At 39.5% G+C, this 14,435-nt stretch overlaps 1 protein-coding gene across 1 annotated transcript in view; it reads left to right on the top strand.

Moving 5' to 3' along the window:
• The window catches only part of MGAM (maltase-glucoamylase), a 271,108-nt gene that overhangs the window by 223,835 nt on the left and 32,838 nt on the right, over positions 1 to 14,435 (top strand). The window contains 11 exon segments of the mRNA XM_056123959.1: positions 119 to 207; positions 1,200 to 1,249; positions 1,796 to 1,963; positions 3,174 to 3,326; positions 3,739 to 3,939; positions 6,244 to 6,398; positions 9,747 to 9,915; positions 10,162 to 10,258; positions 11,069 to 11,181; positions 12,600 to 12,725; positions 14,256 to 14,384. Of these exon segments, the coding sequence (XP_055979934.1) occupies positions 119 to 207; positions 1,200 to 1,249; positions 1,796 to 1,963; positions 3,174 to 3,326; positions 3,739 to 3,939; positions 6,244 to 6,398; positions 9,747 to 9,915; positions 10,162 to 10,258; positions 11,069 to 11,181; positions 12,600 to 12,725; positions 14,256 to 14,384 (1,450 nt within the window).

Below are 14,435 nucleotides of genomic sequence, written 5' to 3'. Positions count from 1 at the left end.
CTTGACATATATGAAGAAACAGAACCTTCTGCTGTGGCTAATCTTCCTGAGTTGAAAATCTGTGGAAAAAAATTCTTTGAATCCTAAGCCTGTCTCATACATGTATTATTTTCCACAGCCGAAAGAACCCTCTTGGTCTCATCATTGCCCTGGATGAGAAAAGACAAGCGAAAGGTGAACTCTTCTGGGATGATGGAGAATCGACAGGTGAGCGCTATTACTGCCATGTTGCTACACCCAAGCCTGCATCTTTGAGCTACTCCACCACTCCACAATGGAAGAAATCTCACTAGGCACAGAACTGTTAACCATTCTCGAGAAGTTTGGTTTGAGGTGTAATGCCTAGGGGTGGTGGCACAGGGACCAAAGGTGGAAAGAAAACACATGTCTACCTCTTAGAATTTTTCCACTGCTGAGTTATGTAGTTCTAGGTTTTCTTTGTATTGCCAAAGAACTTCTGAGAGAGAGGCATTACTCTTCCTGCCATTTTATTTGCAAATAAGAATCTTTTTTTTAATCTTTTTTAAAATCTTTTTTAAAATCTTTTTTTAAAAAATGCCTCTGTGGCAGGGCATTCCATTTTGTTTTCTCTCTCTTATTGGGTGTTATGGTTTGCAAAAGAGGCAATGGGTGACAATCATGTTTGGCCTATAGTCTACTTTAAGCATGCTTCTCCCATCCTGGGAGGATCCTCCCAACACCCTTTTTTTTTGGTGCTCCCTTCTTTATCTGAGCTCCCTTTTCCCCTAGCATGTGTGGCTGGCCTCCACGCCATGGAGTAAAATTCCTGGTACTAATCTCAGACATTCTTGGGTGTTAGTCTCCTATTTTGTTACTTTATGTTTCTTTCTCCAAATACTTGTGAACTAATGTAAACAACCTGAAGGACACACTCCTGTTAGTGAAGCACTAACTTTGCATTCTTAGCACCCCTGTTAAGAAAGCACTTTGTGAAGGTGCCTCGATCTAGCTGTGGGGCACCTTAGCCATGTTTCATACTGATGTTACTATAACTTAAGCATAGGGAACGGATTCACCTAAGACTCCAGTGGAAAATACTTGAAGTTGAAAGAAAAGGTCAAAATGAGGCTTGGCCTTGGTCTTGTCATTCATCAGAGGTAGCTTCATGGAGAACCAGGGTAAAATCTGTTCCATCATGGCAAGCAGACAGCAGTGACTCACTTTTCTCTCACTTTCAGGTACTTTGGCCCAAGACAAACATATCTTCTATGAGTTTTCTCTCATCAATGTGAGTGCTGTGTGTTCTGTGTTGTATTTGTTATTGTTGTTTTTGGCCTCAGCTAGTGACACTTGGGGACTACTCCTGGTACCATGCTTGGGAAGCATGCTATTGGTGTTGAGGAGTAAACCCTGAGGTCCTGCATACGAAGCATCTGCTCCAGTCGTTTGAGTGATCTTTCTAGTCCACAGTAGCATATTTTTATAAAATTTGGGTGTGAGATTTGTCTATTAGCTCATGTGTATAATTATATTCTTATCATATGTTTTTATGACTACAGATGAGCACATTTTAATTTATGATTTGGCTCATAATACTTGAATCTCAATGCAGTCAGTCTTTAAAAGTTCTGTTTTAAGAATGGTTGTCTATGTTGCTATATATCTCTTATCTTTATCCTTCACATATACATGGATTATTAACTTATGCTTTTATTTACTGAGTAAATATTAGTAATAACATGTAAAAGCCATTAGAAAGCTTTGGGTAGCTGGCCTAAAATATATTGTTTGAGAACCTGTGTGTTATTGGTAAACACTTGTGCTTGTTTTATAGAACCGCTTGGATATGAAGCCTTTGCCTTCAACCTACAAAGATCCTAATAATTTAGAATTTCAAGATATTAAAATACTCGGGATCACACGTATTATTAATGTAACAGTGAAGCACAATGGTGCTCCAACTCAAATGTCTCCTGAAGTCACTTATGATGATAAACTACAGGTAAAAGTCCATTTATTGGGATAGCCAATTAGGATTTTCATAGTTTACAATGTTCTTTTCTGACAAAGTTACATGAATTCTTGATGGACTAAGGCATGCTTTAATACCTGATTAGGAAAGACATAAGCTTTGGAGAAGAGGAGTGACTGGGTTAGAATGAATTAGAGAGACAGTGCACATTTCCCCCCATTTTGGAAGTGGGGCTAGCACTAGTTCAGGTCTCAGCATTGTCAGGATTGAGGATGTTTTTCCTCTGTGAACTTCTTAGTTATAGCTATAATGGAGTTGGTTACAGGAGAATAAAAGCGTGTTCAGGGAGGAAAAGTTAAAATAAGGAATAGACTCCTAAAGCAAGGGAGTATAGATTGGCCAACTCGTCCAAAAACCCATAGCTAAGCTCTGTGAATTCAGCAGTTAGTTCGTTTCTGAAAATTTTGTTTTCCAAAGAGAAAAAAGTGACTAAGAGGGAAAATTTTACATGGGGTGGGCAACTATCAAAGTGTTCAACAAGTATGCATGGTTTTTCTAAAAGGGGCATTTATACAGATGAAACACTCAAACTGAGAAAGTAGAACAAACCCATCTAAGGATTCTAAGGACTGAAAATAGCTTGTGTTAATCCATAAGTGTACAAATACAATAGGCAAGATTCACTTTTGGAAAAGGATCAGTTTGGATTGAATTTGTGATCAGACTTCGAAGGGTCTAAGTGATCTCAACCACTGGTCCATGGACCCGTACTGATTTGAAGTTGGGGTTGAAAACCCCTAGTTAGTTTGCTGCCATGGTTTTAACTGCCAGTCCACAGACCAGTAGGTAGAACAGGTGTGCTAGTCTGAAGATGTAGCACTGTAGCACTGTAGCACTGTTGTCCAGTTGTTCATTGATTTGCTCGAGCGGGCACCAGTAACGTCTCCATTGTGAGACTTGTTGTTACTGTTTTTGGCATATCAACTATGCCATGGGTAGCTTGCCAGGCTCTGCTGTTTGGGTGGGATACTCTCAGTAGCTTGTCAGGCTGTCAGAGAAGGACAAGGAATCAATCGCGGGTCGGCCGCATGCAAGAGAAACACCCTACCTGCTGTGCTATGGCTCCAGCGTGGTTCAAGAACACTGATCTGAGGTATCCAAACTAGAAGGATCTATCTGACCTTGTCAGTTCTTGCAAGTTCTGAGCATGCCTTTCCTTGCTCTCTTTCTATTCATACAGATCGCCAACATCAAAAAACTTAATCTTGCCCTGGGAGAAATGTATACCTTGGAGTGGGAACTATATACAAGGAATGAAGATAAAATAGACTGCTACCCCGACCAGGATGGTGCCACCGAGGAGAAATGCATTGCACGTGGTTGTATCTGGGAGGTAACCATTGTGTTAACTGACATTAAGGCCTTTATACTTTATCATTTTGTTAGCATAGCACCAGTTCCCATGTCACTCCTTAAAATCCTTGAAAAGAAAGGAATTCTGAAAGGAGTCTAAATTTTTTCTTCTGAATGTGAAGGATCAGTAAGAAGAGGGAGGGAATGTGGAGGGGATGTTTTTATTTTTACACATATTTTACATGATGACTAAGAATTCAAACTATGTCACTACTGAGGAGTGCATTTGATACAAGGAGATTCAGACTAGGGATATGCATCAGTGATAGAATTTCAGGCATTGGGCTTTCCTTCCTATAAATGGTTTTCCTTCCTATAAAATGCCTTCTCTAAACCCTTTTATCTGGTCATCCTCAGACTGTTGTGAAACTAACTTTGACTTAACTTTCCAGGAAACCAATGCTGAGCGAGTCCCTTACTGCTATTTTAACGACAGTCTATACAATGTCCACAATATTCAGAAACTACAAAACGGGATTACAGCTTCCCTCACCATAAAGCCCCAGGCTCGTGCTAGTGCTTTCCCCTCAACACCTGTGACACAGCTCAGTCTGAGTGTCACCTACCATAAGAATGAGATGCTGCAGTTTAAGGTAAGTATTTACAGTATAAATGTCAAGTATTAGTGACAGTTTTCTAAGTTCCACAAAGCTTTGCTAGTCATTGTGACTGAATCCTGAGAGAAGTGTGCTCTTTTAAGCTTTCCTGACTGCCATATCATTTTCTAAAAGCAATCAGAGAACAGGCAGATCTCTTCCCATCTGGCAAGTACTAATGCAGAAAGAAAATGATCAGGAGGGCAATAATGCAAAAGGAGAGTCATATTAGGTGGTGATGAGTTGGTTGATTCATGTGCGGCATCCAGCTGAGTGAGACCTGATACAGGGAAAGAGATACAGAACAGTGTTCAACTTTGGGAGAGTTAGGAAGTAGGATGCTAGGATTTGGTGACTGATCATAGATTGGTCAGCTGAGAGAGGAAAGAGCTGGAAAAACACTGGGTCCCTACTTTGCACCTCTACACAAGGTGGTAACAAGGTGGTAACATTCATTGGTCTGGGATCATTGAAAAGGTTTGTTTGGGCTTATGTAAAATAAGACTGAGTTCCATTTTAGATACTGAATTTGGGGGATCTGTGAAAACAGCCAGAACAGTGTAGTGATCTTTTGGTTTCTAGGAATAAAATATAATACCGATGGACTATCTTTACATCTATTTTTCTGCAAAATTATTTTTCAGAGGCAGGTATTTGTCCTTTCATCTTTACATTTCTGAACTCTGGCATAGCGTATGTTCGATAGTTAGCATTCAGATGTTTATTGAGCGAGTGAGGGAATGAATGAAGGAAGCCAATGTAGCTTGCCTAAAAGGTTCTCATAATCTCATACTAAACTGTACTGGTTTCTTTTACAACATCTCATCAAGGATGATGCTCTTTCAATTCGCCATAAAGGTGATCATCATAGTGCTGAGACAGGGGAGGATTGAACTGGGCCTGAAATAAATAAATTTGCCTAAATTCCGTGCTGTGCTTCTTCACCACTGTTTAGTCTGACTATATAGTAGCTCTCTCCACAATGTTTTCCTCTTTCTGATCTATTTTAATTCTCTGTGTCTTTGCATGTGTTTTTCTATGTGTTCTTTTTTTCTTTATTTGGTTAACGGTTGGAAGTTTTTTGTACTCAGCCTATATTTTCCCCTCTAAACTGTCCCTGTTACCTAGATATAGCAGGAGACATTTTCTTCCCTCAGTCCATAGAGTCCTATGTGGTGGTCCTTTTCATTTTCTTTTTTTTCTTTTTAAAAAATTTTTTTAAATGTATTTATTGAATCACTGTGGGAAAAGTTACAAAGCCTTCAGGTTTAAGTCTCGGTCATGCAATGATCAAACACATTTCCCTTCACGAGTAATTATTTTTCAACACCAAGAACCCCAATACACTCCTCCTCCCACCCCTCCCAATGCCTGTGAGGCAGATGAATTCTAGTTAGCATTCTGTCTACTTTGATTAGATTGTTTCGACAAAAGATGCACCATTATTGTTTAGAGTTTACACCCCAAAATCGGACCTGCTGAAAAGGCATTGCAAAATAATTTGTTTTCTACACCTGGTTACAAGAACCAAATGATGTCTCGCAGCCACGAGTTTGGATTTCTGATATTTTACTTATTAAGCCTGGAAGTATTTCTGCCGAGGGCAAGATAATTATGAGATTGGTTTCTGTGGCTCTGGAGCCATGGAGCCATGGATTAACGCATAGTCCATTCACTTTTCTGCTGCAAGCTTCTGGGCTCTGCATTAAGTCCTTGTGCTTCTGGAGCCATGGCCGTGCCAGAGAGCAGCTCGTGAGTGGCAACCCGTGACCTCAGTAGGGCATGAAGGACGAGCCAGGAACGCCCCCCTTCCCATGTCCTTTTCATTTTCTTTTGGTGATCATTCTCTTCTTAAAGACAACATCTTCTTCAGTTTAGTAGTATGGCAAGCAGAAATAAAACGGATACATAATGAATCAATTTAGCAAGGGCAGTAATTTTTCTAATCAAAGTAGAATTAATGTTTTTGGAGGGTGTTCTTTTTTTTCAGTTTGGAAATTTTCAGGTATTTGTATATACTTGTGCATTTAAATATGATGCACTGAAAACATATTCATATATACATAAGCACCAACTAACCAGTATCAAAATGATTGTATTTCCATATTAATACATTCCTTAGAAATAAAATGCAATAGATTTGAATCATGTTAATTCTGATATTATTCTTTGGCATGTCAATAAAATCCAAATGAGCATGAAGGTAAGGCCGTCAGACTTTGTCAAAAAGGTCAAAATTCTATGAACGGTAGAGATTTCAAAAGTACTGTTCTCACCTACAGTCTATTTCCTCTATTCTAGATTTATGATCCCAACAACAAACGCTATGAAGTCCCAGTTCCTCTCAACTTACCCAATACTCCATCCAGCACCCCTGAAGGTAGACTTTATGAAGTCGAAATTGCAGACGATCCATTTGGGATTTTAATCATTCGGAAGAGCACAGGCACCACCATGCAAGTATCTCCATGTCTGGTTTTGGAATTGGTGTTGATTAATTGTCTTTCTACATTCATGTCACTGCAGGTCATATTCTGAGTCAAAACATCACATCGTCCATCCTTTTATGTCAATTCTTTTTGTCAAGAAATGTTCAGCCCACTAAGTGTAATTACCAAGGCAATAGCAGAGACCTGGGGATTCATTTAAGAAATGTTGTAGAAGGTGGTTGTAGAAAATGAGTTCTCTCTTCTCATGACCAAAGAAAATGTAATTAGCAAGTAACAAATATAAACTCAAAATCTGCACAATGGAGTTTAAAATTGTGCAGCTACTATGTAGGAAAAAAACCTGGTGACCCTAGGATGCTATACTTTTGATGCTATGTTTAAAATAAACCTCTTTAAGGAAGTGACATTAAAATAGACCTGCTCAAATGAATGATTTTGTGTTTTGGAGGCAGATGCCAAGAAATTAATCACTGGGTCATATGAAAGTCAAATATATATATATATATATATATATATAATGTTGATACCTATATGTATTTTTTGAGAAGTCTCCATACTATTTTCCACAGAGACATTGGCACCAATAGTGAATGGTCATGGTCACGGTCCTCCCGTTGTTCATCGATTTTCTCGAGCTGGCCCAGTAACGTCTCCATTGTGAGACTTTCTTGTTACTGTTTGGCATATCGAATACGTCATGGGTAGCTTGCCAGGCTCTGCTGTGCGGGCGAGATACTCTCAGTAGCTTGCCGAGCTCTCTGAATGGGGCGGAGGAATCGAACTCGGGTCGGCCATGTTGGCCGCTTGTAATGCAAATGCCCTACCTCTGTGAAGATTCCTTTTTCACTGCATCCCAGCCAACACTGATTGTTTCCATTTTTTTTATGTATACCATTTTCCATACTGTTAAATGGTATCTCATTGAAATTCTAATTTGTATTACACCAGTAAATTACAATAAACATGCTTTAATTATGCCTGGTGGCATGGTTGGCCATATGTCCCTTTGGGGGAAGTATTGGTTTATCTCCTTTTCCAATATTTTGATGTATCTTCTTTTTTGATGGGCCTTATTTTGTTGTTGTTGTTGAGCATTGGAGTGCTTGATGTAGTGTGGATATTAGTCTTTTATCTGATGTATGGTGTAGAACTGTTTTCTCCCATTTATAGGAGTGGTTTTTACTTTTGACCCTGTCAAACTTTTGTAATTTGATGTAGTACCCATTTTTGTTATTTTTGCTAATGGAGTCTAAAAAATGACTTCATATTTGGAGAATTCTGCAGATATTTTTCCTTCACTTGTTTTATGAATTACTAACATTTTCATTCAACTTTGAATGAATTTTTGTGTATGATCCAGTATCATTGCTGCACTGAGTGTAATAACTAGGATTTAAAACGATTTACATATCCAATGACAGATAAATGAATGAATATAGAGTATATCATGTTAGGTCAAATAACTCAAATAAGTCAGAGAGAAAGGGCAGTATCAGATCTCAATCACCTTTGGTATGCAGAGCAAACCACAGCAAAAGACAGGGAGTGGACAGTATCTAACACTGACAAACACCTAGCCTTGGATTACAGGACTGAGATTATGTAGTTGATGTCCGGTAAGGGGTCGTAGGGGAATGAAGAGATAGACAGGAATTAATGTATGAATATTGGTGGGGGGTCTTGGGTACTTTGTTGGTGGTGAGGTTTGATAAATGTTAACACTATTGTAGACCTCATACCTAAATATAATCAAATTAATGTTAATAACGATCACGTTCATCCTGTTTTTCATCAATTACCTCGAGCAGGCACCAGTAACGTCTCCTTCATCCTAGCCCTGAGATTTTAAAAAGTGCCATATTCAAAGCTCTTTCAGGGTTAGGAGAATGAGACCCATCATTGTTACTGGTATTTGTCATATTGGGTACGCCACGGGGAGTTTGCCAAACTCTACCGTGTGGGCAAGTTACATTCATTTGCCTGCCAGGTTGTCCAAAGTAAGAATGAGATAAAAAAAAAAAAAGATGTCACGCAGCCATAAATGCATTCATGCGCTTCCCGGAGCTAGGTTTTATAGTCTCTGGGTCTTGGCCGTTTATGGTATTACATGGCGCTGGGGGGCCATGTTAATAACATTGTTATAGCAATGTTAATATATGACTTAGATAAGAACAAGGCTCCACTACATGGTGATCTAGGAGAAGGTTGGTAAACTTGAGATAAACGTATTAGTAAGTGCCCAGAACCAAAGACAGGAGCAAAGCCAGCATGAAAAGAGGGACAGAAGTCCAATCTATTTGAGCTAAATTATGAATAAGGAACTTATGTGATGGGAAGTGGAGCTGGGAATTGTGTGATTCATGTGATCGATGAAAAAAATCACTAAGGACTATAAACCAGGGAGTCATAGAGAAGAGGCGCATCATTTAATTTTTGACTTCTGTCACTCTCAGTAATGCTCGGGCCTGGCTTAGACATGGCTCTGTGTGCCAGGATCGCTCTGGCCATATTTTGGGGTGCATATGTGGTGCTGGGAATTGAACTAGGGTTGGTTATGTGCAAGACCTTAATGTTTATACTGTCTCTCTAGCCCTAGAGAAGTCTCTTTAAAAATATCTTCCTAGGGGATCAAGAGCAGTCCTTTGAGTGGAAAGGAGTGCCAGCAATCAAAGATGTGTAATAAGACTTGATATTCTGAAGGGAGAACTGAAAAGAACTAGCAGTCAAGGAAAATAAAGCAAAGGCTGTCATTGTCACTGTCACTGTCCTCTCATTATTCATCGATTTGCTCAAGCGGGCCCAGTAACATCTCCATTGGAGACTTTGTTGTTACTGTGTTTTGCATATCGAATACATCATGGGTAGCTTGCCAGGCTCTGCCGTGAGGGCGAGATACTCTCGGTAGCTTGCCGAGCTCTCTGAGAGGGGCGGAGGAATCAAACTCGGGTCAGTCATGTTGGCTGCATGCAAGGCAAACGCCCTACAGCTGTGCTATTGCTCCAGCCTAGTTCCTGTATTTTTAGCCAGAACAATTATTATTATTATTATTATTATTATTATTATTATTATTATTAGGGGATTGGGGGCTACACCTGGTGATATTCAGGGTTCACTCCTTTCTCTGCGCTCAGAAATTACTCTTATGTATCCTCTGGGGACATTGGGGACAAAAGCAATCAAATTCAGGTTGGTCACAGGACAACTATGATTATTTTTATCAAATAGGCTTCCCTCCCCCTGTATTTTGAATAGGAGGAGAGAACCAAAAGTCTGATTGTCCTTGGAAAGTTAACTGCTCAAAATCAATAGAATGACTTTTTCCTAAATATGCCCTTTTTTTGGTGTGTGTTGCAGATGGGACTCCCGCGTCCTTGGCTTCACTTTCAATGACATGTTCATTCGTATCTCCACGCGCCTCCCCTCCACCTATCTCTATGGCTTTGGGGAGAATGAGCACACGTCTTTCCGAAGAGACTTGAACTGGCGCACCTGGGGGATGTTTTCCCGAGACGAACCCCCTGGGGTAAGAGCAGAGCCTCTGGCATCCCGTGACTTGGCTTCTCTTCACCCACATAGAATTCCCATCATGCTCTGTCTTCCAATACTCCACTTGGAAGGTCATGTTCTGCTTATAGACATGTGGGACAATTTTTAGACTCCTTTGCTTATTATTTATTTCACATAAGTCTAGATATAACTACTCTTGTGATTTTGTTGTTTCTCTCCCTGGCAGTCCCTTCTAACCAACTATCTCACATGACTCTCTTAGTACCTGAAGAATTCTTATGGTGTCCAACCCTACTACATGGCCATGGAGGAGGAGGGCAATGCCCACGGGGTGCTCCTGCTAAACAGCAATGCCATGGGTAAGAGAATGCGAGCATCTCCCCTTGTTTTTTGTGAAGAAATCCTTCTTGAGGAATTTTAGTGTGTGTTTAATCTAGATGCTCCCTGCAGCCAAAATTATTGTCTTCTGGGCGGTTATTATTATTATTTTCTTTCTGGATAATCTTTCTATTTATTTCTATTCAGTAACATGCAACAACAAAAACCAGCCCAACTTTTACTTGGCTAAAATTACAAAAACAGGAATAGCAAAACTAAGTGAACACTTAAAAACCCAAAGGACTTTAGATCCAGTGAGAGATGTTGGTGTATTTTGAATTACTGGTGAAACTGTGGGTTAGAGTGCATACTCTGAGGGACTTATGGGATGAAGAAAATTTGTATGGTATATTGAGAAAAGGGAGGAAAATCAGGAAGTGGTGTGTGAAAAACATACACATGAAAACTGGGGACATCTAAAGTTCTCTAGCTGATCAATTGTATTCTATTATGTCAGCTTCTTGATTTTGACAATACAGGATGGTTATGTAAGAGGAAAATTTTCTAAGACTTAAGTTATTCTAAGTTACAATAATAATATAAAATGAGCTGGCTTATCAGACATATTCAATAAAACACAGCAATGGGGAAAATCCAGGTAGGACCATGTTACTGACTTTTCAACTCTGTGTAGGTATAATAAAAATACTTCCTCTTAGTATTACATATAATACATGTGATACTTAGTATTACATGTAATACTAAGGAAGTGGGAGAACATAGAATGAATTCAAGGGGAATCCCACACCTTGAAACTTTCTAACCCGGTTGGTACTTTCCTATAATTTCAGATGTGACATTCCAGCCCATGCCAGCTGTAACATATCGTACCATAGGAGGAATTCTGGACTTTTATGTGGTCTTGGGGCCCACTCCAGAACTTGTCACTCAGCAATACACTGAGGTAAGTTTTAGTTTAATTGATTACCATGTGTTTAGATAATATTTTATGAGTGCCCACACCCATATTCATTAGTACAGCTCTCAAATAGTAACTGGAATTGTTGATGTTTCTGAGATACAGGTTTATAGATCAAGCAACACAGCAACAATAAGTGAAATCCAAATAAACATCCAGTTCTTATCATCTCAAAGCCTCTGAGAGTGGCATAAATAGTAGTAATGACATTGGTTGTGGAGGCCATAAAAATAGTGATGGTGATTGTGGTGGTAGATGTGATAATGAGGAATGATGGTGATGATGATGATGGTTGTGGTGACTGTCACAATGATGGAAGCAGTGGTTAAGATTCTGGCCATGATGTAGTAATGGTGATGGTGTTAGGGATGATAGAAGTGGCAGTAACGAAAGATTTGATTGGTGACTCTGTTGGTCATAGTGACCATGACAGCTGTCTTGGTGGCAGCAGTAACTTATATGTAAAACCTATGGAATATCTCTGAGATATTTGCTGAATATCAGAACATTTTTTCACTTATTTCATCATCCTCCAAACCAGTATGAATCAAATACTGTTATTATCTCTAACTGTGGAAGAAGAAACTAAATGTATATAAAGGATAGTTAAATTTTTCTGAGTCATATTAGCCAACAGGATGGAGCCTGTTTGTAACCCAGGCCCTTTGGCGTTTAGATTCTGTTATTAGCTAATATGTTAGGATGCTCCTAGATATCAGAATCAGACCATATTTCTCCTAAATTCTACAGAGTGTAATCAAGCCTAGTAGGATGCTTTCTCCCAGATGAGAGGAGCTTTGCACACTTAATTTCTCTCTAGAATTAAATTTGTTGACTCTCAGACTTGGGGCACTTTTTAAAAAAATTTATTTATTTATTTATTTATTTTTTATTAGTGAAACACCATGAGGTACAGTTGTAGACTTACAAATTTTTGTGCTTGGATTTCAGTTATACAATGATCAAGTACCCATCCCTCCACAAGTGCCCATTCTCCACCCCCACCAATCCCAGTATCCCTCCCACCCACCATCCCCCCATCCTGCCCTGCCTCTGTGGCAGGGAACTCCCTTTTGTTTTCTCTCTCCTTTTGGGTGCTGTGGTTTGCAAAAGAGGCATTGGGTGGCAATCTTGTTCGGTCTATAGTCTACTTTCAGCAAGCATCTCCCATCCTGGGCGGATCTTCCCAGCACCGTTTATTTGGTACTCCCTTCTCTATCTGAGCTGTCTTTGCCCCTAGAGTGTGCAGCTGGCCTCCAAGCCATGGACTGAACCTCCTGGTATTTATCACAGCTATTCTTGGGTGTTATTCTTGGGGCAATTTTAAAGTGCCCCTTTTCTTTTGTTTTCCTTAATACAGACCTTCCCGTTTAATTACTAATATGGTTTATTTATTTTTCTAGCTAGTTGGTCGCCCAGTGATGGTTCCTTACTGGTCCTTGGGATTTCAGCTCTGCCGTTATGGATACCAGAATGATTCAGAGATTGCTGATTTGTATGATAGAATGGTGGCTGCCCAGATCCCCTATGTAAGTTCTTAATCTGTGGTGTGCTAGCTCTGAAACCTCCTAAGAGCCAGTACTGGATTCATTTGTTTGATTGGGAAGGGAGCTAGTCAATCAAGTTGCAAAGATCTTTCTCACATAATACCATGAAGAACTCACCCCAATCCAGCATTTCTGGGAGATTACTGTCCCCATCTAGATTCATGTGATTCACCAAGGGAGGGACCCTTATAGCCAACCAAGGGTTCTTTTTTTGTTTTCTTTTAAAGAATATTCTTTTATTTTTTTATTTTTTTTTGCTGGGGTGTATTTTATTTTTAATTGGAAATATTCAGAATTATAAAAAGAGGTATGTATTCAGCGTTTACTCACCAGGAAAATTCTTTTTTTTTTTTATTTATTGAATCACTGTGGGAAAGGTTACAAAGCTTTCAGGTTTATGTCTCAGTCATGCAAATATCAAACACATTTCCCTTTACCAATACCAATACTTTACCAATACTTAATACTTATTTTTTACCATGAAGAACCCCAATAAAACCCCACCCCCCACCCCTCCCCGTCCCTGTGAGGCAGATGAATTCTAGTTAACACTCTATAAAGAATATTCTTTTAATTGAATCACAGTGAAATACACAGTCACAAATTTGTCCATGATTGGATTTCAGTCATATAATGTTCCAACACCCGTCCCCTTCACCAGTGTGCATTTCCCACTACCAATTGTCCCAGTTTTCCTACCACCCCACTCCTGTCTCTCTGGAAACTACTTCTATTTCTCTCTTTTTGTCTCTCTCTTTCTCTCTCTCTGTCTCTCTCATTTTGGCCATTCTGGTTTGCAACACAGATACTGAAAGTTTATCCCTTTACCAACTTCAACACTCATTTCCTGCCCAGAGTGATCATTTCCAACAACCAAGGGTTCTTTTGTACTATGTCATACCTCCACATCTCTTAAATTGCCTCAAAAATCATTTAGTTATGAACAATCTTGGTGCCATAAGAACAGAAGATTTCCCCAATAGTACTTTTGTTTATTACACGAACAAAACCAGGGCCAAATCCAGTACATCACAGTGGTTATAGGTAAAATCTTTTTGAGAACTTCGGCCACTGTTCCCTGAAGTCTGAGCTGATCCAGAGTCTAATGTAGGGATCTCTTTGGAGGAAGCACCTATGGAAACACACTCTGTTCTTCTCTTGTGCATCTGAAAACAGGTTTTGATCATAAGAAAACTGATCCTTTTAACCATCGGCCATTACAAGGCAGTTTATCATTCATTGTTTTCTTTTATTTTTATCATATCCCTAGCAGATAGGTCTTATCACTATATTTTTCTATTTTGTTGATTTATTCTTGCCCCCACTTCATTTTATGACAATAAACTAGAAAATTGGATGAATTTCCTAGACTACAACTTAACAAATAACAAAACTAGAGTTTTAAAGAAAGAAGCCACTTGACACATTATCACTTGGTGGAGGGGGGTTTTCACCTAGAATCGGGATGTTTACGCCAGCAGTCTCAGTTTCTTGTGCATTTCCCCTCCCCAGGATGTGCAATACTCTGACATTGACTACATGGAGCGACAGCTGGACTTCACCCTCAACCCCAAGTTTAAGGGCTTCCCAGAGCTGATTAATCGCATAAAGAACGATGGGATGCGAATCATCCTCATTCTGGTCAGTGCCCGTGGGAACATGAGGAGTTGCCTTAGGAAAGCCCATGGGGAT

The sequence above is a fragment of the Sorex fumeus genome, unplaced genomic scaffold (assembly GCF_029834395.1).
Source record: "Sorex fumeus unplaced genomic scaffold, SorFum_2.1 ptg000048l, whole genome shotgun sequence".
Taxonomy (NCBI): domain Eukaryota; kingdom Metazoa; phylum Chordata; class Mammalia; order Eulipotyphla; family Soricidae; genus Sorex; species Sorex fumeus.
The sequence above is the reverse complement of the archived record's forward strand: the minus strand, read 5'-3'. Positions and strand labels throughout refer to the sequence as shown.